Source organism: Phalacrocorax aristotelis, chromosome 16, assembly GCF_949628215.1.
Source record: "Phalacrocorax aristotelis chromosome 16, bGulAri2.1, whole genome shotgun sequence".
Classification (NCBI taxonomy): Eukaryota; Metazoa; Chordata; class Aves; order Suliformes; family Phalacrocoracidae; genus Phalacrocorax; species Phalacrocorax aristotelis.
In genome coordinates, this window is record NC_134291.1 from 8,281,888 (window position 1) to 8,305,273 (window position 23,386).

A 23,386-nucleotide genomic window follows, 5' to 3' on the forward strand; every position below is an offset into this window, starting at 1 on the left:
GCTCGCAGCAACCCATCGCTCCCAGCAACCCATCGCTCGCAGCAAACCATCGCTCGCAGCAACCCATCGCTCCCAGCTACCCATCGCTCCCAGCAAACCATCGCTCCCAGCTGCCCATCGCTCGCAGCAAACCATCGCTCCCAGCTACCCATCGCTCCCAGCAACCCATCGCTCGCAGCAAACCATCGCTCGCAGCAACCCATCGCTCCCAGCTACCCATCGCTCCCAGCAAACCATCGCTCCCAGCTACCATCGCTCCCAGCAAACCATCGCTCCCAGCTACCATCGCTCCCAGCTACCCATCGCTCCCAACAAACCATCACTCCCAGCAACCCATCACTCCCAGCAACCCATCGCTCCCAGCTACCCATCGCTCCCAGCAAACCATCGCTCCCAGCTACCCATCGCTCCCAGCTACCATCGCTCCCAGCAACCCATCACTCCCAGCTACCATTGCTCCCAGCTACCCATCGCTCCCAACAAACCATCGCTCCCAGCTACCATCGCTCCCAGCTACCCATCGCTCCCAACAAACCATCACTCCCAGCAACCCATCGCTCCCAGCTACCCATCACTCCCAGCAACCCATCGCTCCCAGCTACCCATCGCTCCCAACAAACCATCGCTCCCAGCAACCCATCGCTCCCAGCTACCCATTGCTCCCAGCTACCCATCGCTCCCAGCTACCCATCGCTCCCAACAAACCATCGCTCCCAGCAACCCATCGCTCCCAGCTACCCATTGCTCCCAGCAACCCATCGCTCCCAGCTACCCATTGCTCCCAGCAACCCATCGCTCCCAGCTACCCATCGCTCCCAGCAAACAGCCAGTTCCTCCCCCCAGCGCCACGCGTGCAGAGGAGGGTTAATCCTGAGGAGCACAGAGGAGCGCACTGGCCGCATCCCATCCGCTTCCCCGCTTTATCTCACGGTTCAGCAGAGGGTTCCATAAATACAAAGCAAATACCAAAACCCTGATGGACACAGAAAACAAATCCAAGATCCCCACTGGGAGCTGGCTCGTGGTGCTCGCAGGAGGGTGAACTTTAAAAGCAAAATCAGGCTTTATCTATGGGACTGCTATTAAAGCCACTTTTTTTTTTTCTTTTTCTTTTGGTTCTGCAAGAATCTTGTGCAACTCTGAGAAAAATGCAACGCCATACTGCTTGTTCTGCTAACTGCGTTTTTTAGGCTTAAAGGAGCTGTCAGCAGCTCCTTTTGTATGGGCAGAGCTGCAGGGTACGGATGGGCTGCCCCGCTTGAACATCAGTAACAGGCACGTTCCCCAGCCAAGGAGCTGGGAGAAGGAGGGCTTCGTTATGTCTCAATCTGGCAAGATAAATAAAGCGGATACAACCAGGTCCGAGCCCCTGGGATCTTTTGTTTCCCACGCCGGCGTACCTTTTGCGATTGGAAAGGAGACATGCCGTGCTGGGCACCGTGGGGCTGCCGTGGGAGCAGGCAAGCCCAAGCACCCCCTGGGATGGTGTCCCCCGGGACAACAGGCATAGCCCTGCCAGCGTGTGGGAACACTCGCCAGGCTGCATGCACAGGCATTTTCACCTATAATCCCAGATTTACGAACACAGCACTTCTCTCAGCTAAGACAACTCCTTGTTAACCCAAAACCAGTACTCCAGTACCCCAAGCCCAGCCTTGGTACAGCACCTGGCCATCTCTGGCTGTCCTCCTCTGGACCAAGGGGGGATGATGCTCCCATGGGTCCGCACGTCACCAGATCTGAGCCTTTCCACCCCCCACTTACCTGTTTTAGCTCAGAGGTGGTAGGACCTGCCATCAGGAGGAGGACATCACCAGGGGAGGGTCGCTCTGCCTTACCTTGTGCCCCACGTCTGACCACCCAAAGAGAACCGGGGTCACATCCAAGCCATCAAAGCGCCTGCTCGGGGGAAGCGCTGCCCCAGCCAGGGCCACCAGCGTAGGGAAGATGTCCAGGGTGCTGGGGAAAGAGGTGGCTTTCATCAGAGCAAGGAGCGAAGATCCCCAGAGGGTCCCCCCAACCCCACCTGCACCCCGCAGCCCCTCACCCGTGGGGGGCACTTGGTGCACTGATGGCAGGGGAGTGCCCTGGGGGGGGGTTGGCTGCTTCCCTGCACCAGTCCCAACAGCTGAGCTCTGCAGAAAAGGTTAAAACTGGCTTCAAGCAGTGACTCGGCCCCAGCAAGCCCTCGCTTCGCACACCTCCCACCCCCGGCACCGGCTGCTCGCCAGGCGCTGCGGGTTCAGCCAGGATCTGCCACTCCCGCGCCCGGCAAATCCCGCAGCCCCGGGGCAGGGGCACGGTGGGGAGCGGGGCAGCCCCCTCCCACCCTCCTCCCCCCCCAGGGACACATGGGGGAGGCAGCAGGTCACCCTCCGGAGAAAGTGCTAGCACAGGGACTTTTTACGCCAATGACAGCAGATCCTGTCGCCCCAGGAAAATGTGGTCTCGCTTTTGCATGGCGCAGCATGAGCCGTCGCAGCCAGAATGGAAAATGAGAGCGGTGCTATTTTGTCCACTCCCACCAAAACACCCGTCAGCATTTCCACCGTAAACCTCTCGGGTTTTTCAGGGGCCTCAGCCACAAACGAGCGCTCGGGGCTCATTCTTGGTCACTTCCCAGTGTGGAGGGACGCAGGGAAGGAGCGGGTGACCCGGTGTCCCTCTGGCTCCATGGGGATGCAGAGAGGGAGAGTCTCTGCTTTCCCGCCTGTTACCTGTGGCCCCAGGGCCAGAGCTCGGCCGCGGCGATTCCCACCCGCCGGCACATCCCTGCGGTGCAGAGTGACCACAGGCTGAGCAAAGTCATTGCTAGGGTGGGACAGGGATCACCCAGCCCTGCTGCCAACCCCCCGCGCAGCCTGGGCATGGGCTTCCCCGCTCCACTGGCCACGTTGCCCAGTCGGGTCCGGGCTCAACTCCAGCGGGATGGGGACAGCCCACTCACAGCCCCCACGTCTGATCCTCACCCCCCACATCCCACTCCTGCAGGGTGCAAGTGTCCCGTGCCCTTCACCACCGCTGGGAGCATCCCTCCCTCTTGCAGATGTGGTTGTGGGGCAACCCCACGCCTCTGAAAGGAGCCACCCTGCACCAGGGGTGTCCCACGGCCCCGAGGGACAGCAGGAGGTCAGTGTGGCCAAGTGACACATCGCAGCGCTGCTCTCCCCTGGGATGAGGCTGTGGCACCGGAGCTGATGAGCCGGCAGAGCCACGGGTGCCGGGCAGCTGGCGGGGGCTCAGCCCGCATCCCCCTGGCTACAAAACCATCGTGCCAGAGGCTCAGGGGATCCGCTGGGGCAAGGAAACTGCTGGGAGAGGTGAAAGCACCAGGTGCCCCAACTGGGGGCACCCAGGGTGCCACTGTGGTCCTGCCACCACGTTCCTGCTGCCCAGTGCATGATGGCAGCTGCGTGAGCAGAGAGAAAAAAGAGCTCAGGGCTTAAGGGCCCCAGGTTCTCCCATTCAATGAGTTTTAATTTAGCTGCTAAGAGACGGAGAGAACAAATAAGAACAAACACTGCTGAGAGGCAGCCCCGGTACGGCGTGCTCGCGGAGACAGCCCCAGCAGCCAGGAGAGCCAGGAGGCGCCGAAAAAAATTCTGGCTCCCCACTGTGCCCAAGGCAGGGCACCTCGCTGGGGTCAGCCCGGGTCCACCTGAAATGGCAGCCCAGGGCAGATGCCAGTCAGTGCTCCTGGTCCCGGGGGTGCTCAGCACCCTCAGGATCTGGCCCCCAGCACGATGCATGGGGGTGCTCGCAGGGTTGCACCGAGCAGCCCCGACCCAGCAGATGGGACCACTGGAAACCATCACTGAGGTGGGAGGACAGTGTGACAGAGCGCAGAGGTGGTCAGAGATCCCCCCCAGCCATGGGCAGATGTAACCCGTGGAAAAAGGCACCAAAAAAGTAGGATTTTGGGCAAAGTCAGCATCTAAGCAAAAGCCCTGCCAGCAGGCACATCTCGGCAGCCAAGCTGGGGAAGCCGTGTTGCAGGGAAAGAGGAAGCCACGCTGCCAACCCCAGTCCTGGCCAAGGGAGATTTAATAAAGTCACTCCAGTGTCCTGCTGCTGCCCTGACTGCCGAGGGAAAAGGGTCTGGCAGCGCCCAGGGACAGGCAGCTCCCTGCCTGCTGCCCGGGGCGCTGCGGTGGCGATGAGCGTCCTGGGCACGACGGCAGCGGGGCGTGCTGCCCTGCCCTGGCGATGAGGTGGTGCAGGCAGCTGCAGGCAGCTGCAGGCAGTTGAACCAGCTCTCCCCACACCCCAACCGGCTTGCCCAACCTGCCCAGCCCCACGCCGCCGGCACAACTAGGGTGGTGCAATTTGCTGCTTCACCACCCCACTGACCTATTTCTTCTGTGCCCTACTTTGGGTTGGGGCAAGGAAGGGCAGAAACACGGCAGGTGGCTCTGACAATTAAACATAATTAAGAAAAGCCGACAAGGCAGTTTTCTGCAGAAACTGGCGTGCAGGTGCAGGTCTGTGGCGATGCATCAGCATTTCTCTGCTGGCTTCAGGTTCCCCAGCCCCCGGCACGCTCACCCTCGCTCACCCCTCCGCTCCCTGTGCCGGGGAGGACGCGAAGCCAAGTGATGCTGGGGAGAGACAAGGCGCAGTCCTGGGCAGGCTCTTCTTCTGAGCCAGATGGCAAAGACTGTCAGCATTTTCATAACCTCAGGGGCAGAAGGAGGCTCATGCAGACAGTTAACGCTTGCCCTTGCCCAGCCCCTGCCCTTCCCAGGGGATCTCACCAGACAGAGGTCTCTCCTTGTGTGCAGAGGACTCCCATTCGCATCCGCACACAGATTTCATTCCCTCCCCAGCTTCTTGGTCTTTCCCATCAGCTGGGGGCACAAGTCTTCAACCACTCTATTTCACATGCTCGTCCTTTGAAGGATCTCCCCAAGGGCAACTCTAGGTGCAGTGAAAAGCCACCCGCCCCGACACACTGCGAGCACCGAGTAGCCCCTGCCCTCCACGTCCCTCCACGTCCCTCTGCATCCTTCCGCATCCCCTGACTGAGAGCTCAGGCCATGGCCGGGACCACAGTGGTGACACCTTTCTGAGCACGAGCCATCGCTTGTGTCCCCAACACTGGCTCTGGGCTGCCTCCCAAACAGGGGGTTCCCTCCTCCTGATGCCAGGGCATCCCCCTGCACAGCTGGGCATCCCCCTGCACCAGCCCGGCACGGCCCTGTGGCAATGCCAGGCTGTGCTGGGGAGGACGCTGCGTGTGCTCCGGCTCCTGGGGAGCTACAGAGCCCCTTTCCGAGCGCCTGGCACACAGCACAGACTACGCTGGCAACAGCTTTCTAGATTTCCAGCTGTCCAACCTGCTGGACTGGAGTTGGGAAATGCAGGAGATAAGGTCTTTGAGGAGATAAGTGGAGAGCCTGGGCTTGGCGGCAGGGCTGCAGCGTGCGCAGGGGGGCGCGGAGGCTGGCGGGACAGGGGGATGGGGATGGGCACCGATCCTGCACTGCCCTGGCCGACCCGCTGCGGGCGGGCTGGCAGCTCTGCCCTGTGTCCCAGTGGTTGGCCCATCACCCACCCGCGGAGGGGAAGGGTTTGGAGGTGAAACCCAAGGGGTGCTGCGTGCGCCCCATCCCTTCTGCCAGATGTCAGTGATCCAGCTTATGACTCACACCTTCCTCTGCTTGCAAAAATGCAGCCCCCAGAGCTGCCCTCAGGCCATAAAGGAGTAAGTGACTCCAGCTTATCTCATGGGCCTTGGAAACACCCAACACCTGCCTGGGGCCCACCAGTCAGAACCTGCTTCCAGCAGCTGGGACGCTCTTTCCCCATGCCCTGCAATGCCCCTGGCCCCACCACCCTGACCTCCACCATCATGCGCTTCAAGGGACAAAAGGGGACGAGGCATCCCACCACGCTGCCCCCAGCGCAGGCTGTGCCCCCCGCACTGCATTTGCTGCAAAGGAGGGCTGTAAAGAGGGGTGCAACTGCTGCAGGGGAGAGCTGCAAGCGCTGCATGGAGAGGTGCAACTGCTGCAAGGGAGCGTGGCAAGCGCTGCATGGAGAGGTGCAACTGCTGCATGGAGAGGTGCAACTGCTGCAAGGGAGCACTGCAAGCGCTGCATGGAGAGGTGCAACTGCTGCATGGAGAGGTGCAACTGCTGCAAGGGAGCGCTGCAAGCGCTGCATGGAGAGGTGCAACTGCTGCATGGAGAGGTGCAACTGCTGCAAGGGAGCGCTGCAAGCGCTGCATGGAGAGGTGCAACTGCTGCATGGAGAGGTGCAACTGCTGCAAGGGAGCGCTGCAAGCGCTGCATGGAGGGGTGCAACTGCTGCAAGGGAGAGCTGCAAGTGCTGCATGGAGAGGTGCAATTGCTGCAGGGGAGAGCTGCAAGTGCTGCATGGAGAGGTGCAACTGCTGCAAGGGAGCGCTGCATGGAGAGGTGCAACTGCTGCAAGGGAGAGCTGCAAGCGCTGCATGGAGAGGTGCAACTGCTGCAAGGGAGCGCTGCAAGCGCTGCATGGAGAGGTGCAACTGCTGCAGGGGAGAGCTGCAAGCGCTGCATGGAGAGGTGCAACTGCTGCAGGGGACAGCTGCAAGTGCTGCATGGAGAGGTGCAACTGCGGCAAGGGAGCGCTGCAAGCGCTGCATGGAGAGGTGCAATTGCTGCAGGGGAGAGCTGCAAGTGCTGCATGGAGAGGTGCAACTGCTGCAAGGGAGCGCTGCATGGAGAGGTGCAACTGCTGCAAGGGAGAGCTGCAAGCGCTGCATGGAGAGGTGCAACTGCTGCAAGGGAGCGCTGCAAGCGCTGCATGGAGAGGTGCAACTGCTGCAGGGGAGAGCTGCAAGCGCTGCATGGAGAGGTGCAACTGCTGCAGGGGACAGCTGCAAGTGCTGCATGGAGAGGTGCAACTGCGGCAAGGGAGCGCTGCAAGCGCTGCATGGAGAGGTGCAACGGCTGCACGCAGAGGCGCAGTATCGCTGCAGTGAGGACCCCTCCATGCCGCCCCCCGCAGCGCAGCGCTCCATGGCGAGGCGAGGAGCAGGAGGCAGCAGCCCTTCCCCTCCACTCTCGCCGGAAACGGCAAAAGTCGCTCGCTACCTTCCAGCCCGGCCGCATCCTGTGCTGATTGCAAGCGCCATCTCTCCAGCCAGCATTTCCCACAACCGCACCCTCCTCCACATAAAGCCATTCACAAACCACAAAGCCTAAGCCTGCTTCTTGGTGGAGAGAGAGAACATCGTCATCTTTTAATTATCGGGAGGCACTCAGCCACCGCGGCCAGGAGGCACGCTGAGCCCGGCGGCTGCTAACGCCAATCCACAAGCCTCACAAAAAGCTCTTTCAACTCCTCTTTGCTGAAGCATTAAGTCTTACGGGCTTGGGAGAGGGCAAAAGTACAGAGTCTGGCACAAGGCAGGCAATAACCAGTGCAGGCAGCTGCTGCTGCCAAAATCCAGATCATCACCTGGGTCCCAGCATGGGGATGGTGGCTCCTTCCGAACAGGGGCCAAGGGGCTGCCCCGCTCCCTGATGCGATCCGGCCGGGCTCCTACCTGAGCAGAGCGTGGCTCGTCCTCTTGGCAGGGATGAGGCCAGGCCAGTATGCCAGCGCCGGCACACGGTGCCCTCCTTCCCACGTCGTTTGCTTTGCCGAGCTCCCACCTGCAAGAGAAAACGGCAGCGCTTGGCATCCTACTGCCCACGAGCTCCGCATTGATGGGGAAACCTCCCGACCCTGGCATTTCCCTGGGAAAGGAACTACTCAAAGGCAGAGATGGAGTCAATGACCCTAAAGGAGGATAATTTCACCGGAGAGGGAGCTGAGTCAGGGGAGGGAGAAGATTTACAGGAGTTTTTAAAAGAAATAGGGAAAGGGAAAAGAAAGGGGATTCAGTTTGGCACAGCCTTGTGCTTCTCCTCGGCTCCAATGAGAATGAGAAACACAGCCGGCTGCTGGAGCTGCCACATTTCCATCCACTTTTGATGTTGGGCAAGAATATGGAGCTGGCAGGAAATGCAGGAATTTATGCCAGGGGCTGCGAATGGCCCCATGCAGGCGGGCTGCTGCCCTCCATGTGGTAAAGCACCAACAGCCCCCCAGCCTGCTGGAAACCGCTTCATTAAAAACACCATCCTGCTGATAACCCTCCTGCCAGCTAATTAACCTGTTCACTTGTTTCCCTGACACGGCCCAAAACGTCCCTGCTCTTCCTTTGGGTTTGAGATGCATGGCCCACGGAAGCTGCCCAGTCCCTTTCTCTACCTGGGATGCTGAGCACTGAAATGGGGATGCTGAGCATTGAAACGGGTGGAAGGGCATTAGAGAGCCTCTGCTTTGGCTGTAGCCCAAAGGGCCCCAGGCAGCTGGGGGGGAAGGGGCTGGGAATGGGGCAAACAGAAAATCCCACCCTGATTCACTGAGCAAACTTCCCAGGCGAAGCCTTTGTCCACCCGCCTTTCAGCGTGCACATGGCAACCGCACTCGCCCAAAGCCATTTCCTCCGGGCAGAGCCAAGAGAAAGGCGACGTCCTTGCTGCAGCACAGCCGCCCCGTGCTCTTCTGTGTCCCTGCACTGGTCCCCATCCCAGCCTGGCCTCTCTGGGAGTCACCACCTGATGCTACAGGCACCTGGGCTGATCCTGCACTCCCGAGTGATGCTGCCGTACCCACACCACCAGAGTGGAGGAGGACACATACGGCACAGATGCCACAGTGTCGGTGGCATGAGGAATAGTCCACTCTTGTGGCTGCTGGAAACATAACAGCGCTTCCAACATGCATCACGAACAGCTTAAGCAAGGTGCCTCCCCTGCCTTCGGATGCCCTAGGAAATTATAGCAATTATAGCAATCAATATCAATCCCCTTATCTGCACATATATTAAGTAGCTTGTCCTCCTGACAAGGCAGCTGTATTTCAAGGGCTTTTCCGTGCATGGCTGGGAGTCTCCAGGAGGACATCGGGTGGGTATTTCCCTCCAGCCACCCAAGTACCTCTGGCTGGGCAGGACACCAGGGCTGCCCATGAATGAGCTCACATTAATGCTTTGGGCAGTAAATGGGGCTGAAACACCCCAAAACCAACCAGGGTTTTTTGTCCAGAGCAGGGATGATGCAGCCCTGCTGCTGTGGGGACTGTGGAGGCCACGGCTTCCCAAGAAAGCTGTACTGAGCACTCCCATGCTGGGATATAACCCCCAGCCCCCCTCCTGCCATGCACAGCACATCCTCAGCATGGGTATACGAGGTCTGGAGCCTCTCACTCCTGCCTCAAAACATGGGCAGCAGCACATCCCCAAAATACTTATCTCCACCCCGGCACCCCTTGCTGGGCTCTTGGCCCAGAGGTGGGAGATGGGTTTGGGCTGGGGGCTGGGGGAAGCTCCTCAGCCAGAGAAGGGGGGCAGCACACACGGATGTGCTGCTTTTGCCCAGGGAGAACCGACTCCAGTGACCACCCGAAAGCAATGGAAAACATCCCTGGAATTTGGGTTGGACCCTAAAAGGAAACGCCAAGCTATGTGAAACGTATAGAGTCCTGAGCAGCCCGTCCTCCCCTGCCCTTCTGCTCCTCAAAGGGCTTTTCCCCGCTGTGGGATGACACCCCTGGGATGGTATGGCCGAGAATCCCACCCGCCCAGCACCCGCGCAGGCAGGTGTTTGCAGCGTTAGACCAGTAACAGCAGACAGTAACACTGGGCTGGCTTTCAAAACATCCATGCAACAGCCAGCCAAAGGATTTCAGAAGTCATCCTTCCCGGCCGGTATTTACAGCCAGCTCCCAGAGCCCTGCCAGCCTGACCTCTTCCCCAGCCTCCCGTGATAGCGGGGGCTCGGGGTGTTTTCACAGGGCAGTGAGAGGCTGGAAAGGGGCTGTGTTTTCCTAGCTTTGTTCCTGAACACTGGACTGCCTGTACCATCTGCTCCAGCTTGTGACTGTCGGTTGCTTAAGAGCAACCCAGGTCGTCAGCAGGGTTTGTTTACTAAAAAAAAAAAACAACAAATTAAGGTTACGATTTCATCCCGGGGCCAGCTGAAGGAAGGGCTCTGGGAATGGGAAACCGAGCCAGCCCAGCGGCAGATTTGCCCAGGGAAGCGGCCACGGTTGCATTGCCTGGGTGTCAGGAAGCGGAGGAGGAAAGAGGCGCTGCCGCCCGCGGCCCCTCCACCGCCGCTCCCTCCCCGCTGACCCAAGCAAAGAGGGGAACCGAGCCCGGCGCGCGTTTACACTGCGTAATACAAGCAGAAGTGGGAAATGCCTGACTCATGCATGCTTCTGGCCGCTCCGGCTGAAATAAACCCACCAAGCAGATGGCTTGGCCGGAAAAGGAGGAAAGGCAGAAAAAAAAACCCAAAACCCCAACAAACAACAAAACGGTGGAGAGAAAGAAAAGCAAAGCCCCACAGCGCTGGGAAGGCTGCCGAGCACTCCCCTCCGGGGGGTTGGGGCTGGGGACTGCAAGACCCTGCTGGAGCCGATGGCCCTGGTGCTTGGGTGGTGAGAGCATCCCACCTCCAAAACCAGCAGCCACTCACCTCAAGCTCTGGGGTAACAGACACCGGGGGGGCCCCAGCTCCCCCCAGCAGCGGTTTTAGGGGAAAACTTGACTGCTTGAAAGTAAAAAATTATTCTGGGGTGACTTCAAAGCAACTCAGCCCAGGGCAGTGGCCAGCAGAAACGCTGGGGGTGAAATGCTCCCCGTGTTCCCCTTGATGGGCAATGAAGGGCTTTGCGGAGCAGCCCCCCCTGCACTCGAGGGAACAGGGAGACCCCCCCCCCACTGCCAGGTTACCTCGCAGCCTCTGCCAGGCCCCCACGAAGGGCCCCAGGCGCCCCGCCAGCTCGCACTTCTGTGCCCAGGGGCCATTGTCACCTGCCAGAGAAAGAAACATCCCCATGAGCAACACCAGGACCAGGGTGCACTTCTGCAATGGGGGGCGAGCAAGGAAAGCGACCCCCTCCATCCCTCCTTCCCATCCCTGTGATGCTTTCCCACATTAGCAAGAGCAGCGGGTTTATTTCTTTTTATTTCTAAAAGTTTATTTTCAAGGGCCGGGGCTGCTCAAGTCCCTGGTGAGGGGCCGGAGCAGAGCTGGGGCACAGGGCGGGGATGGCTGCCACCAGCTCTGGGCGTTAATGAGCAGCGGAGCAGTTCCTGTCGTCAGGAGCAAGACATCCTCATTAGGAAGGCTGCTCAGCAAGAGCGGATTTGGGCTTCTTAATGAATGAGGATTTGCAGTATAATTAGGCACGGCCCTGCCAGTTCAGCACTCCGGCCAAAGGGGGGTGGTGGGGTGGGCACCCAGCTGAGAGGCTGCAGCAGCCTGGGACCCCAGTCCCCGTGATGTGACAGCCCCGGGCACATCAGGCTGTGCCTGCTGATCGCTCCCCATCCACAGAGCAGCTGGGAGCATCGAGGGCAGGGGACAGACAGGTCCTGTCCCCTGCCACCCACCCACACCCCGGGCTGGTGCCGGTGCAGCCGCTGGCATCGCCCCCAGCCACCGCAGCCACTTTTCCTGCTGTACCTGTGAACCAAAGGAGCGTGTTGCCCTTTCCGTGGCTGTCGGCGACCCGCTTTATCTGTCCCACCAGGGCATCCATCTCGCTCAGGGAGGCTCCGTAGATGCCCCTGCTCAAGGTTGGGGGCAGTGGGGGCACCTCCAGCGGAACGTGCATGTGGGCCAGCGCCAGGTAGAGGAAGAAGGGGCGTCCGCTCTCTCTGTGCAGGGAAGAGGGGGAGAGCGTTCAGCCAGGTCGGGGAAGGGGAAGGCGGTAGCAGGAGGTCACTGTGGCGGTGGCACTGCTTAGCCAGGGGACACAGAACAGTGGCCCTTCCTTCTGGGAGCCCTGCAGCCAACCCTGCCTCTGCCGCAGCTCCCGGGGGGAAAAATACCCTGTGTGCATCGGCTGGCTACAAACCCTCCGGGCACTCGCTCCCCTTGCAGGGGGGATGCTTGGTCCAGCATGCTCCACTTCTCCCCTGCTTAAACCTCTCCCTGTTGTCCACTGTCCTCCCATTTCAGACAGGCTCGGCCCTTTCTCCATCTCCAACGGCGTGCCAGCCACCAGCCAAACGCCCTGCGTCGGTGCACCCTTGGCACACTCCCGCCTCCATCCCCTCTCTCACGGGGCCCATTCTGGCCCTTTCTCCCGCTCCCCAGCCAGCACTCAGCCTCCACCAGTGATTTGAGCAGAGGACGAGCAGCAGAAGGACACCCACGCTGACCCTGAGCACGGCCTCGGTGCTGCCGAGCAGCCCAGGACAAGAAGCGCGGCACGTTCGTTCGCCGCGCGCTGCCCCACTGCCTGTTTGCTTTTAAATCATCAGAGGACACGTCCTGTTTTCTTGTTTACAGCTATATTTATCTCCTCCAACGAGGCCCGCTCTTCCTCAGGGACCTCGGAGGGGAAGGGTGGGATGGCGAGCAGCGGGGAGGGGCCGGATCCCAGGGACGTGCCCCAGCCCGCGCACGCACCTGGCCCCGGCTGCCCCATCACTGCCTCCCGAAAGCTGTCAGGGCCCCTCCGACGTGCGTTTTGGCACTTCCTTCCTTTACTCGTCACCCACCTGGGGATGGAAAATGAGTAAATCCTATCCCGCCTGGAGCTGCCGCATCCTTTCCCAGCAGCACTGGAGCCCCATAAAGGGCTGTGTCCCCCGACACCCTGCCCAGCCCCTGCAAAACACCGGCGGTCAGGGGGTGCCGATGTGCCCCTTACAAACTGCCACTGTAAAAGGCTACACAGCACCTCTCCCCTTGGGGTGCCAGAGACACTGGAGCAGGGAAAGCTGCTTTCCCCAGCTCGCATCCCACCAGGGAGCACCAGGTGGACTCCAGCATCCAGACGGACTCATGATCACGGTGTTCCTGTTTGCTTTTCACATCGACATTTCAGAATTCTCCTGAATATTGAGCAAACATTTAATCAATAACTTAAGACAAATGTCCCTGACTTTTACTCCCATGTTCACCATGCTCTAAGTGTCCTGAGCAGAGCCAAGTCTCACTGCCATGAATTGCTCAACCTTGACACAACTGGTTAAAAAAACACTGAGATGACAGATCCGGTGTTCTTTTGTTGCCCCATAATGAATGAGTCAGGCAGAGGAAAACTGGAATAAGCCATCAAAGAGAAGGAGAGAAAAGGCAGGCACCTGCTTAATCCTGTTCTCCATGAACACAGATAACCCCAAAATACTATCGGGAGTTTAAAGGGTTTTCCTGTTAGCCCGGAGCTCACCCGTTTGGTCTCTCAGCCTTGCAGCCAGAGGGGTGGGGGTCTGCGCGGGAGGAGGGACCGCTGCTGCCCAGCAGCCCGGGGCCCAGCTACTCTCCAGCCCCGTTACAGGCACGCATCCTGACCTCGCAGCCAGGCCACGCTGCGGCCGATTCTTGGTACCCAAAGGGGATAGGTATCATGCTATAGGCATTGTGCAAGCAAAATGGTACCCAGGCTTAAAGGGAACCATTTCCCAGCAGGCTGCTCCCTGCCCAGCCCTTTGTTTGCCCCCGTTATACAAACAGGCCTGCAGGACCCCCCCCCCATCATGGCCCTTCCCCAGGTCTGTGTTATCCCCGCAAGCAGGCACAGGATGGGCTCTGACACGGCTGCCCGGCATCGCTTCCCCTCCTCGCTCTGCAGGGAGGCATTTTGCAAAGTCACAGCTCATAATCCGCAGATAATAGGGATTAAAATTACACAACCCATCAGCAGGGCTTCGGGGTCGTTGTCTCAGAGGAGCCGCTTTGTTCCTTGGGGAAGAGCATGCCTGGGCTCCTCGTGTCCCCATGCGGCTGGGGAAGGCAGACCCCAAAGGCCAGGGATCTCGGAGTGCTTTATTCTCAAAATGGATTAAATCCCACATACAGGGTGGGTTTAAATACCTCTGGGTGCTGCTCTGGTCCCACCACCAGATCTGCCGTGGGCACCCATCCAGCGCCAGCTCCCACGCCCCCGCCAGCATCCCCCACTCACAGAGGCACCACCACCGCCCGGCAGAGCCACCCTGCTGCCACCTCGGCCTGTGCCACCGCAGAGATGGAGGGACGGAAGACGGGGATGGCAGCATTTCCCTCCCTCCCATCCCTGCTAGCCGGGATCTCACTGCACATTACCCCCGGGAAGGAGGCACAGCCCAACTCAAAGGCTTTGACCTTCCTTGGTGGCTTTAAACACACACAGTCCCTTTAGAGGAGACACACCACAAGGCTTCCAGTGTGAGCCCAGCAGAACACTGGTGGCTGCCTCAGTGGCTTCCCCCTCCTGCAGCAGGCTGGGAAACCAAGCCACAGAGACCCCAGATCCTCTCCCCAAGAACTGCGGCGCAACACATGTCCGCCCTGGCACCACACCAACGCCAGCCTCCCCAGGCACATGCTGGGCTCCCAGCTGGAGCTGCTCGGCTTTGTCTGCCCTGCAGCATCTGCCGTGGGATGCGCACGGCCTGAGCCACGCAGGCCCAGATCCAGCTCCGACACATGGCAGAGCTCAAGGGAAAAGGAGCTGTGGTGGGAAGCAGCCATGAAACCCCTCAGGCTCTGCAGCCCAGGGCAAGCAGCCCTGGGGACACCCCGCAGCATGAGCAGAAGACGCTTGCAGTGACAGCTCTCACGGTGAAGGGTACAGGGGAGAGCGGGTGGCATCTCACCTCGCCTGCTGGATGAAGCGCTCTGCCTCCTCCGCGTAGCGCCCCGCCAGGCTGCTGAGGTTGGCAGGCTGTTGGACAATGGTGACATTCTCGAAGAGAGGAAGGGCCACCTCCGTGTAACAGTCCTTTCTTGCCACCCTGCCGAGAAGAAGCCACCCCATGCTTGTCACTGGAGAGGGGACTGGTGTGGCAGCAGGCACAGAGCCTGGCTGTTCTCCTGGCTTAGCAGAAAGGTGCAGCCGAGGAGGGAAGTGGAAAGAGGACGATGCCAATGTCCCCATAGCACAGGGTGCTTGGGGACCAACCCACCTCCCAGACCTGTGCCCTGCTGTGGGGTGCACAAGGGGAAAAACAGGTGCATGGAGCATAAGTGGAGGTGACCACAGGAAAGGGCAGCTCTTGGGGCTGGGGACGCCAGTGCAAATACCAACCTCCCAGTGCCAGCACTTGAACCCCCCCGCACACCCCCGTACCTGGCAGCCGCGCTGTGCCGCGGGCAGGGAGGGCAGGGCGGCACGTTGTAGCCGGGGGTGTCCGTGCAGCCCATGTCGTGGCTGTAGGGGATCCCGAAGTAATAGTCGAAGCCTGAGGGGCAAGCGAGGGTGTTGGTGGGAACAAGGTAGCCGTGGGATGCTCGGCTCGTCCCCGCCGGTGCAGCCCTTACCGCGGAAGCTGGGGTGATGGTGGCCGTGGTGTCCCAGGTGCCACTTGCCTGTGCGGAAGCCACAGAACATCATTTCAGAGGTTAATGCAGCTACGGTCGCTGTCAGCCGTCACCGATGAGGCACCTGCAGTGCTGGGGGCTTTAATCTAGCAAAAAGAAAGGCTACTTTTTTTTGTGCTGGCCACATCTCCAGAATGACTTTTTTTTTGCAGAAACTTAGAAAAAATGCATAGGGTATCTTGTGTCTGTGCAAATCGACCATCTCCAGCCTTAAAAGGCTCTTTCATGCATTTGTGTTAAGAGGAGATGATTTTCTAACCCCTCCCGAACAACCAGCTTCATCCTCTGACCTCTGGCATATGCCTGCTCCCACCAAATGTGTAGATCTGAGAGGGAGAACTGCAAAATCTAAGAGGGAAAGGAGAAACCAAGGGCTTTTCTGCAAGCGGCAGGAGCTGAAGGTGCAAAGGGCTCGCTACCAGCTGGGGCTTGCGCAGGCAGGGGGACCCACGGTGACGGGAGGACGCCCAAAGCCACGGGGCCAGGGGCGCCAACCATGCTGGCGCTGTGCCACCAGCAGCATCAGTGGCATCACGCTGGTGTGGGATGTGGGAGGGCAGAGCTGCTGTGAGCAGTCATGTTTGCTACGGAAAACGCAGCATATTTCTTGTTAGGTGAAGCAACTGGAGCTTAGATGGAGAACTGGAGAAGGCCTGAATTTCAGGCAATATCGTATGTTTGAAAATGAAGATTTTAAGCTTGGGATTTCAAAATCCAAGGGGCAAGTGCAAAATCTATCCCATGTGATCTTTTAGACTTTCCTTTAATTGCCAGCATTTCGCCTAACTACCTGTGGTACCTCCTCTGGAGGGTCGGACATGGGCACTGCCATCTCCCCCCACTGCCATCTCCCCACCCCAGATGCCCCTCGGTACGGCGGGCGTTACCTATAGCCCCAGTGCTGTACCCAGCCCCGCGCAGGACCTCGGCCAGGGTGGTCTCGTTCAGAGGGAGGCCGCCGACCGACGTGACGGCGAAGTTGTGGGTCACCCCGTTGCGCACACCGAGACGCCCTGTGAGCAGAGAGGCGCGGGACGGCGAGCAAGTGGAGGCAGCTGAGTGGAAATCCACAAATCTAGAAAATGAAAGGACCCTTCACTCACAAGCCCCTGCGTGGTCTAACACTGCCCCGTCCCTCCCTCCTCCCCTACATTTGTCCCCTTCTGCCCTGGGGATGAGGGTCTGGAACAGGGGCTGAAGCTCGCAGGTCCCAGAGGGGATGGATGGACCTGCACCCCATGGTATCAGGCTCTGGCTGCCCCCCACACGCACCCAAACCACATTAGTGAAACCCCCTTCACCTGCCAGTTGTCACAGGAGGAAACCCCCTTTGCTGTGGGGCAGAGTAACTAGGGATGCTTGCAGAGGGCCAGGGAGGGGGGACAAACATTACCTCATCCCTTCGGCTGCCAACTCATCCAAATGCGGGGTCTCCTTCGTCTCTGCCCAGTTGGCCCCCAGATCCCCCCAGCCCACATCATCTGCCAGGATGACAATGAAGTTGGGCTGCCCGTGCGCTGCTCGGGGAGCCGAGAGCCCCACCAGCGCCACGGCGAGCAGCAGCACCGCCCATGGGGAGGGGGTGCCCATGGTGCCACACATCGCCTCCCACCCACACCGGGGCACCGGTGGCTTTGCCTTCCCCAGACTCCCTCTGCTGCGTCCCCACGGGTGCAGTTGGGCTCTCCACAGGCCCTTGCAGCAATGCAAACGTCCCCTCCTCAGCTGCTCCCGTGAGGCCGGGCCAGGGGCCAGCAGGTCTGGGATTGCTCCCTTGGCTACTGACTGAGCTGCAACGTCTCCGTCTTTCACACCCAGGCACTGCTGATATTCCTGAAATCGGTGCCAGCAAAGGTGTTATTCTTAGAAGTCAAAAACACCCTTTGAAGTCACTGTCACCCTATTTTTAACTTTCCTTCCTTCCTGGTAAATATCTAATTAGACACCAAACCAAAGCAGTATTTTTCCCCCCAGAAGTGTGCTCGATCTGCAGCAGCGGCTCCTCTCCCCTCACTGCAGCTGGGGGGATGTTCGTGTCTGACAAATGGCTCTTCCCCTGCAGACCACACTCCTCAGCTTGTCAAAGTGCTTGCCGCCCTCACTTCAGGCAGATAAATAACTGCCGTGGCTCTGCCAGCAGCTGTCGGTCTGTCCTTCACCTTGCACAGCTACAGCATCCCCTGTGCAAGAGAAACAAGACACAATCAGGACCTGCTGGAGCCCTCCTGCACCCCTGCCCGGAGCAGAACAGCTTATCCAGACACCAAGACTTTGCCTCTGAAGTTGTATTTTTTTCTGCCTGGCTCACGATGGCTCAACGGGGAAGGACTGGAAACAACAAGCGCCCCTTTCCCACATCCATCGCTTGGGCTGGTACGGCTTCCCGCAGTGCTGTCATCCCTGGGGAGCAGCGCTGCTCCCTCCCTCCAGGGCACTGTAGGGTGCACAGCACTTGGGGAGTGGGGGGAATGTGCAGGCCCTTCCCTTCATTTGCAAAAATTGAGAAGTTTCTAAAGCTCATTCTTTAAATTTAGTACTGTTCATGCTGCCCCGCCGCTGCCGGTGGGCCAGAGCAGCCCAGCCCGTGCGGGCAGCAGCCCCGCTGCCAGCCATCGGGCACCAGGAGGGAGCTGCTCCTGGAGGTAAGAATGCAGGAATTCAGGCAAACCCAGAAGGCAATAAGCCCCAGAAATACCCGGGCTTACAGGATTAAGCACATAGGTTGCTTAGGGCTGGATTTGGCCTCCAGTGGTGGAGAAGGACAAACACTCAAAGACCGATGGCAGAGATGAAGCTGTGAAACACAACATTTTCAGCACAAAGTTATGGTCAAAGGGAGATGAAGCTGCAGCCATTTGCCAAAGCCCTGCCGAGCCCTCGGCACCGGCCGTGGGGATGGTGTGGGGACCTGTGCCTGCGTGGGGGTGGCCAGGACCCAGTGGGACCCAGCCGGGACCAGCGCTGTGGCAGATGTCCCTAGTTGGCACCAGCAGCCTTGGCGGAGGAGCACACCACAGAGGATGCAGCTCCCATGGGATGGTCAACACAGCCAAGCAGGACAGCATCCACAAAGACAAACCAGGAGGGTGAGCAGAGAAGGGAATATTGGAAAACAAAAGAGAAAGTAACAGGAGGCAGGAGAGGGAATACAATGAGCCCCATCTGTAGGCCAAGAGATTTGCAGCTGGCAAAGCAAATTATTCCCAGTTTTTGCTGTTCACATCTTAAAAGCTTTGGGCTGTCGCTCTGATCAGCAGCTTCAGGACTGTCGGCGTAGCACTGCAGCGATCAGGGATGTGACTCCATTCATAATTCATAGCCCAGAGCATCAATTTAAAAACTTCCTACCAAGGGCCTCGAAGCTGTCGGTATGTGAATTAATGGGGTGGGATGTGGTGGGTCAGTGGGCTCAGCTGTGGGAGAGGGCTGAGCCACGGGAGAGGCTGCATAGCCCTGCCCGAACAAAGAGCAAATGAGCCTGGCTCCTGTTCTACAAACCTAACTGCAAACCCACAGCTCATCCCTCATGCCCTGAACTGCCAAACAGCAAGAAGAATCGAGATTAGGTATGTGGACATGTTTGACAGTGCCTAAATTGCTTAATTTTCCCATTAAAATTTCCCTTTGCAATTTCTTTGGAAAGTCCTTGGGGTTTCTTTGGGGAAGGGAGCTTGAAAGGAGCAGCCCTGCTTTGTTCCAACACCACCACGAAGGGGCTGAGCCTGGTTGGACTGAGGAAAGCATGGAATGGAGCCACCAGCTTCATAGGAACAGGATGGATTAAGCCAGGCATGGCCCAGGGTGACCTCAGCCCCATCTCAGCCCTCTGGCCAGGGCTCTCCGCAGGGTATGAAGCAGGAAATCGCCCAGCACTGGAATTGATTTTAAGGGAAAAATAAAGTGACAAAGTTCAGCTGATGGTTACCCACGTAACCATCCCAGCTGAGCTGTGTCTAAAGTGGGAGGTGCTCACCCTTTCCAGGAAGCCACACCACATAACCCTACCCTCCGGCACCTTTGCTGGCATCCAGCAGCTCCCAAGCCCCTTCGCCAGGCTGAGTGGGGTCCCCACGCCAAGCCCCAGCCTCTCCGAGCATCCTCCATGCAGCACCATGCTGGACCCCATCCCGTCCCCAGGGGTGGCCCTGCACCACGCAGTGTGCACCAGGGACCCCCGTCAGCACCTGCAGCCTCTCAGAAAAACTGAGCAAAACCCAAGAGAGCCGAACCCACACTCACCCACAAACCTCTGTCCTTCCCATTTACTTTGGGGAGGGATGCCAGGATGACATGGCTAACAAAAACAATCAAAAACATTTTCAAAGGACACTCTTGTCTCTCTAAATTACAGGGGAAAGTCATCCAGGGCAGAAATTTATGCATTAGTGTCAGAGGAAACTTCTTGATCTCTGATGCTCAGAGGCCATTTGAGGGAGAGGTGGAACACGGCCCATGGAAGGTGGGACGCACCGGCGCGGCTCCTTGCCACGCTCCTGCAGAACCATCCTCATCCACAGCAGGTCCAAACCCCGGCAGAGCATGAAGCCGCCCCTTGGCATCGACTCCAGCCTGCTCTCCTCCGAGCTCCTTGGCAGAGGTGCCTCTCCGGCCCTTTTCATCTCAAATTCCCAGGCGAGTCTAGGCTCTGCCCCTGCAACACACTGTGCACATCCTCCAGTGGTGCCAGGGCTGTCGCGAGAAGCCTCCCTGGGGCGAACCCTGGTCCCCACTCACCACCGCACCAGGACCTGTGCTTCAGCAGCATCTCTGTTCCTCTACAGCTTTGCTACAGTTGGACCCATAAAGAGCTGAAGGACTACCTTTTAGCTATTTTTGCAAAAAAACCAAGTGACTCATAAGAGATTGCCCCAGACCGACTATGGTGGGAACATGGCTGTTGCAGCACCTCACTTTGTGCCAAGCAGGAAATACGGCACTGGTGGTTACAGCCCGATGAGCCACCTGGGCAGAAACACACCTGGGAACCAAGGCCTCTGGAGAACCAGCACCGCGCTCCTCGCCGCGCTGGGCTGCGAGCACAGGCATTGCTTGGACCGGACGCTGTGTACCCGGGCTTCACAGCATGCACCTTGTACCAGGGAAGAATGAAACAAATGAAATAAAGTGCATTTTTGCAAGCCAGATGAGGCAGTTCACAAAGAGGGATAAGTCGAAACCAGATAAACCAGTTTAGAAAAGCCCCAAAGCCTCTCCAAAGAGGGCTGTTCAGGACACCCTGGGGCTGGCCCCAGGGCAGAGGAGATGCCTCCTCGGCTTGGGGATGCCACTGCTGGCTGTACCACCAGTGAGCGGCCGCCCAGCGCTGGGAGTATCTGTCATGTATTTATTACACATTAACCAGAAGTTTACAAATCTTGGGGCCAGCACGATCATTTTCACATTTTTCACATTCTTTCACATTTTCACGCCTGCCTGGAGAGCAAAGCAGCAGCTGGAGCCCAGAAAAACCTGCCGGCCTTTGAAGCGTACCCGGCTGTGCCGGCTGCGCCAAGGCATCCCCCTGCCAGCACCCAGGGCTTGCACCCTGCCTGGGGTGTCACAGCTCTGATCACCGGCCCAAAGCCATGCCGGCGGCCCTGCTCTCCTGCAAAAAGCCCCAGCAGGCACCCCTGTCCTGGCTGCAAGGAGCGGGGAGATAAGGACACAGCAGGGGATGAGACATTCAAACCAGAGCAGGCACCCACTGCTATCCCAGGGCCCCCCCGGGGGCTGCCACCAGCACCCTTTGTGCCAGCAGGGGTCAGGGAAACTGAGGCAGACAAGCAAAATCGATCGCTCGAGCTGTGTGCTGACCCCCCGGCTGCCGAGTGATGCAGGACGGGGAGTGACGCAGCACGGGGACGTGCCCCCACTGTGTGGCTCATGGCACTGACCCCGACCCCACCGGGGGATGCCCAGCCACAGCCTGGAGGGGATGGATGGTGGCATATCCCAGCAGGGCCAGCCAGTCTTTCAGGGGGGAGAAAAAAATTCCTTGTTTTATCTCCGAACTAACCACCCATAGATTTTATTTTTGATTTGAGCACAGCAAAGGCAGCAGTTGCCTTTTGAGGGGTTTGTCCGTGGGGCAGAGAGTGCACAAGCTCTGCGTCTGCCCCGTTAGGCCTCCTCGGTCTCGACATGTTTACCAGCAAAGCTCCATTCCCGGTACAACTGTCCTGACAATGCTCTGAACAGAGTCAAGACTTTATTCCAGGAAAAGGTTTTCTGCTGGAATAGTTTATACTAGTTCCCTTAGCAGAATAAGCAGCACCGACAAAAACATACTTCTGCAGATTTACTAGGATTTCTGCCAGCTCCTGAGACAGGAGAATGTTTTTCACCCATCTAACTGCTAGGTCTTTCAGAGAAAACATTACACATGCCGAGCAGGGCTGGGCGAACCCCAGCAGAATAAATGAACTGGAAGTCCCTGACCCATCCGGCAGCAGAAAGCAGGGGCCCGCGCTCCCTTTCTGTTTGCAGCCCGCCCTGTTTTCCAGCTCCCGGCTGATTCATGCCTACTGACGGGACGCGTGCTCTCCTTCGCTATGGTTTGCAGAGCCCTCAAACACCGGCCACGCACTCAGGCTGGGAGCAGTGCAGAAGTCACCGGGAAGACACAGAAGCACGTCCTGGTGCAAGCCGCTGCCGGGCACGGGACGAACCCACAACGGATGTGCTGGGGCAAAGCATCCCGGCAAGACATGGCCAGGCACCCTCCGAGGCAGGGCTGCAGCAGGGCAAATCCCCCCAAAGTGAGCGAACAACATGGGCGAGAAAGCATTGCAGAGCAGAGCTGCAAAGCCCTGGGCCGGGGAGGCTGCAGCCACCAGCGATCAGCCCCGTCCCTCCCATGGGGCCCCTCCAGCCCCCATCTCTCCCCAAAGCCTTATTGCACTTGGAAAGCCCAAAGGAAAGGAATGAGAAGGTGAAGCAGAGACAGATGCAAAGTACTGACAAGAAATACCAAGGAGTAAATCGCCTTTGTTTTTTCATGCCAAAGATATTTGCATTCTTATTTCTCCCCTGGAGGCACAAACCTCTTTTGTTGTCCCATAACCACTTGCACTGTCGCTGCCAGGAAGAATTACAGCTTGGGGAGGGCGACCCATTCTCAAGGAAAAGCTTGTTTAATGGGATATCGGCTCTTTGAGGCCAGACGAGGTGGTCACCCTTTATCTGCACCCGGGCAAGGCATAACCCCTCGGAGGAAGGGGTTTCCTGTAGGACAGGGCGACATGGGGCTCCCCACAGACACACGGGGTGCAGTCCCCATCGCTCTCCACGGCCCAGCGCCTGGATTTGAGCTGGTTTAGGATGGGACTGCGAGGGGGGAAGCTACCAAAACCTGCCTGTAAGGACAGGAGCATCAGTGGCTTGCTGGAGGCAGCAGCCATCGGACCAGCATTGCCATGAGAAATTAGCAGCAGCTTTCTCAAAGTTACCGAGCAAAAGCAGGATAATTTGCCTGATTTGTCGGAAGTTTTCAGGGTTTTCTCCCTGCTGCCCACTACCCTTACCTGCACCGCCTCTCTAGCAGCTCCCATTGTGACAAAAAATATACCCAACCAAGAACTCGGGCCAAATCAAACACAGCAGCCCTTGCTGACGGCTGAGGCACTGAAGGAACATTTTAACCTGGGTAGTTTTTCCAGGGGCACAAAGCAGATTTGCCAGGTTCTACTTTAACCCAGCAAACTGCCGTGGGGTCCCTGGCCAGTGTGAGAGGGTGGGTGAGGAGGAGTCCGGCCACCGCCCCACTCCCAGACCTCTGCTATTCCCTGTGGGCAAAAAACACTCACCCATGAGCCCGGAGGAACGACACGAGGCTCTGAAACCTCCCCAGCAGCATCCGTCCGCGCCCAGCGCATCAAGGCCAGCGCCAGGATGCAGCGGCTGCGGTGGCATAGTGAGCTGCGAAACGCAGTGCTGTCAATTTTTTCCTCTTTTTTACTGATTTCAGGGAAATTTAGGGGAAACCCTGAAGCGCTCATCACTTTAGTTCCATCCCCCTTTCACAGGCA

The 23,386-nt window shown here is 58.6% G+C and overlaps 1 protein-coding gene across 3 annotated transcripts in view; it reads right to left on the bottom strand.

The window, feature by feature from the left end:
- ARSG (arylsulfatase G) overlaps positions 1 to 23,386 on the bottom strand; it is a 41,747-nt gene that overhangs the window by 3,952 nt on the left and 14,409 nt on the right. For 2 of the 3 annotated variants that reach the window (XM_075111389.1, XM_075111392.1), the window contains exons 2-10: positions 16,753 to 17,539; positions 16,247 to 16,434; positions 15,300 to 15,347; positions 15,109 to 15,220; positions 14,636 to 14,773; positions 11,511 to 11,704; positions 10,775 to 10,855; positions 7,535 to 7,643; positions 1,839 to 1,959 (exon numbers count right to left, since the gene is read on the bottom strand). In XM_075111389.1, the coding sequence (XP_074967490.1) occupies positions 1,839 to 1,959; positions 7,535 to 7,643; positions 10,775 to 10,855; positions 11,511 to 11,704; positions 14,636 to 14,773; positions 15,109 to 15,220; positions 15,300 to 15,347; positions 16,247 to 16,434; positions 16,753 to 16,961 (1,200 nt within the window). In that variant the 5' untranslated portion in view covers positions 16,962 to 17,539. Of the gene's footprint in view, positions 1 to 1,838; positions 1,960 to 7,534; positions 7,644 to 10,774; positions 10,856 to 11,510; positions 11,705 to 14,635; positions 14,774 to 15,108; positions 15,221 to 15,299; positions 15,348 to 16,246; positions 16,435 to 16,752; positions 17,540 to 20,337; positions 20,504 to 23,386 lie in introns of those variants that run through there. The other variant, XM_075111393.1, reaches the window with a different exon arrangement.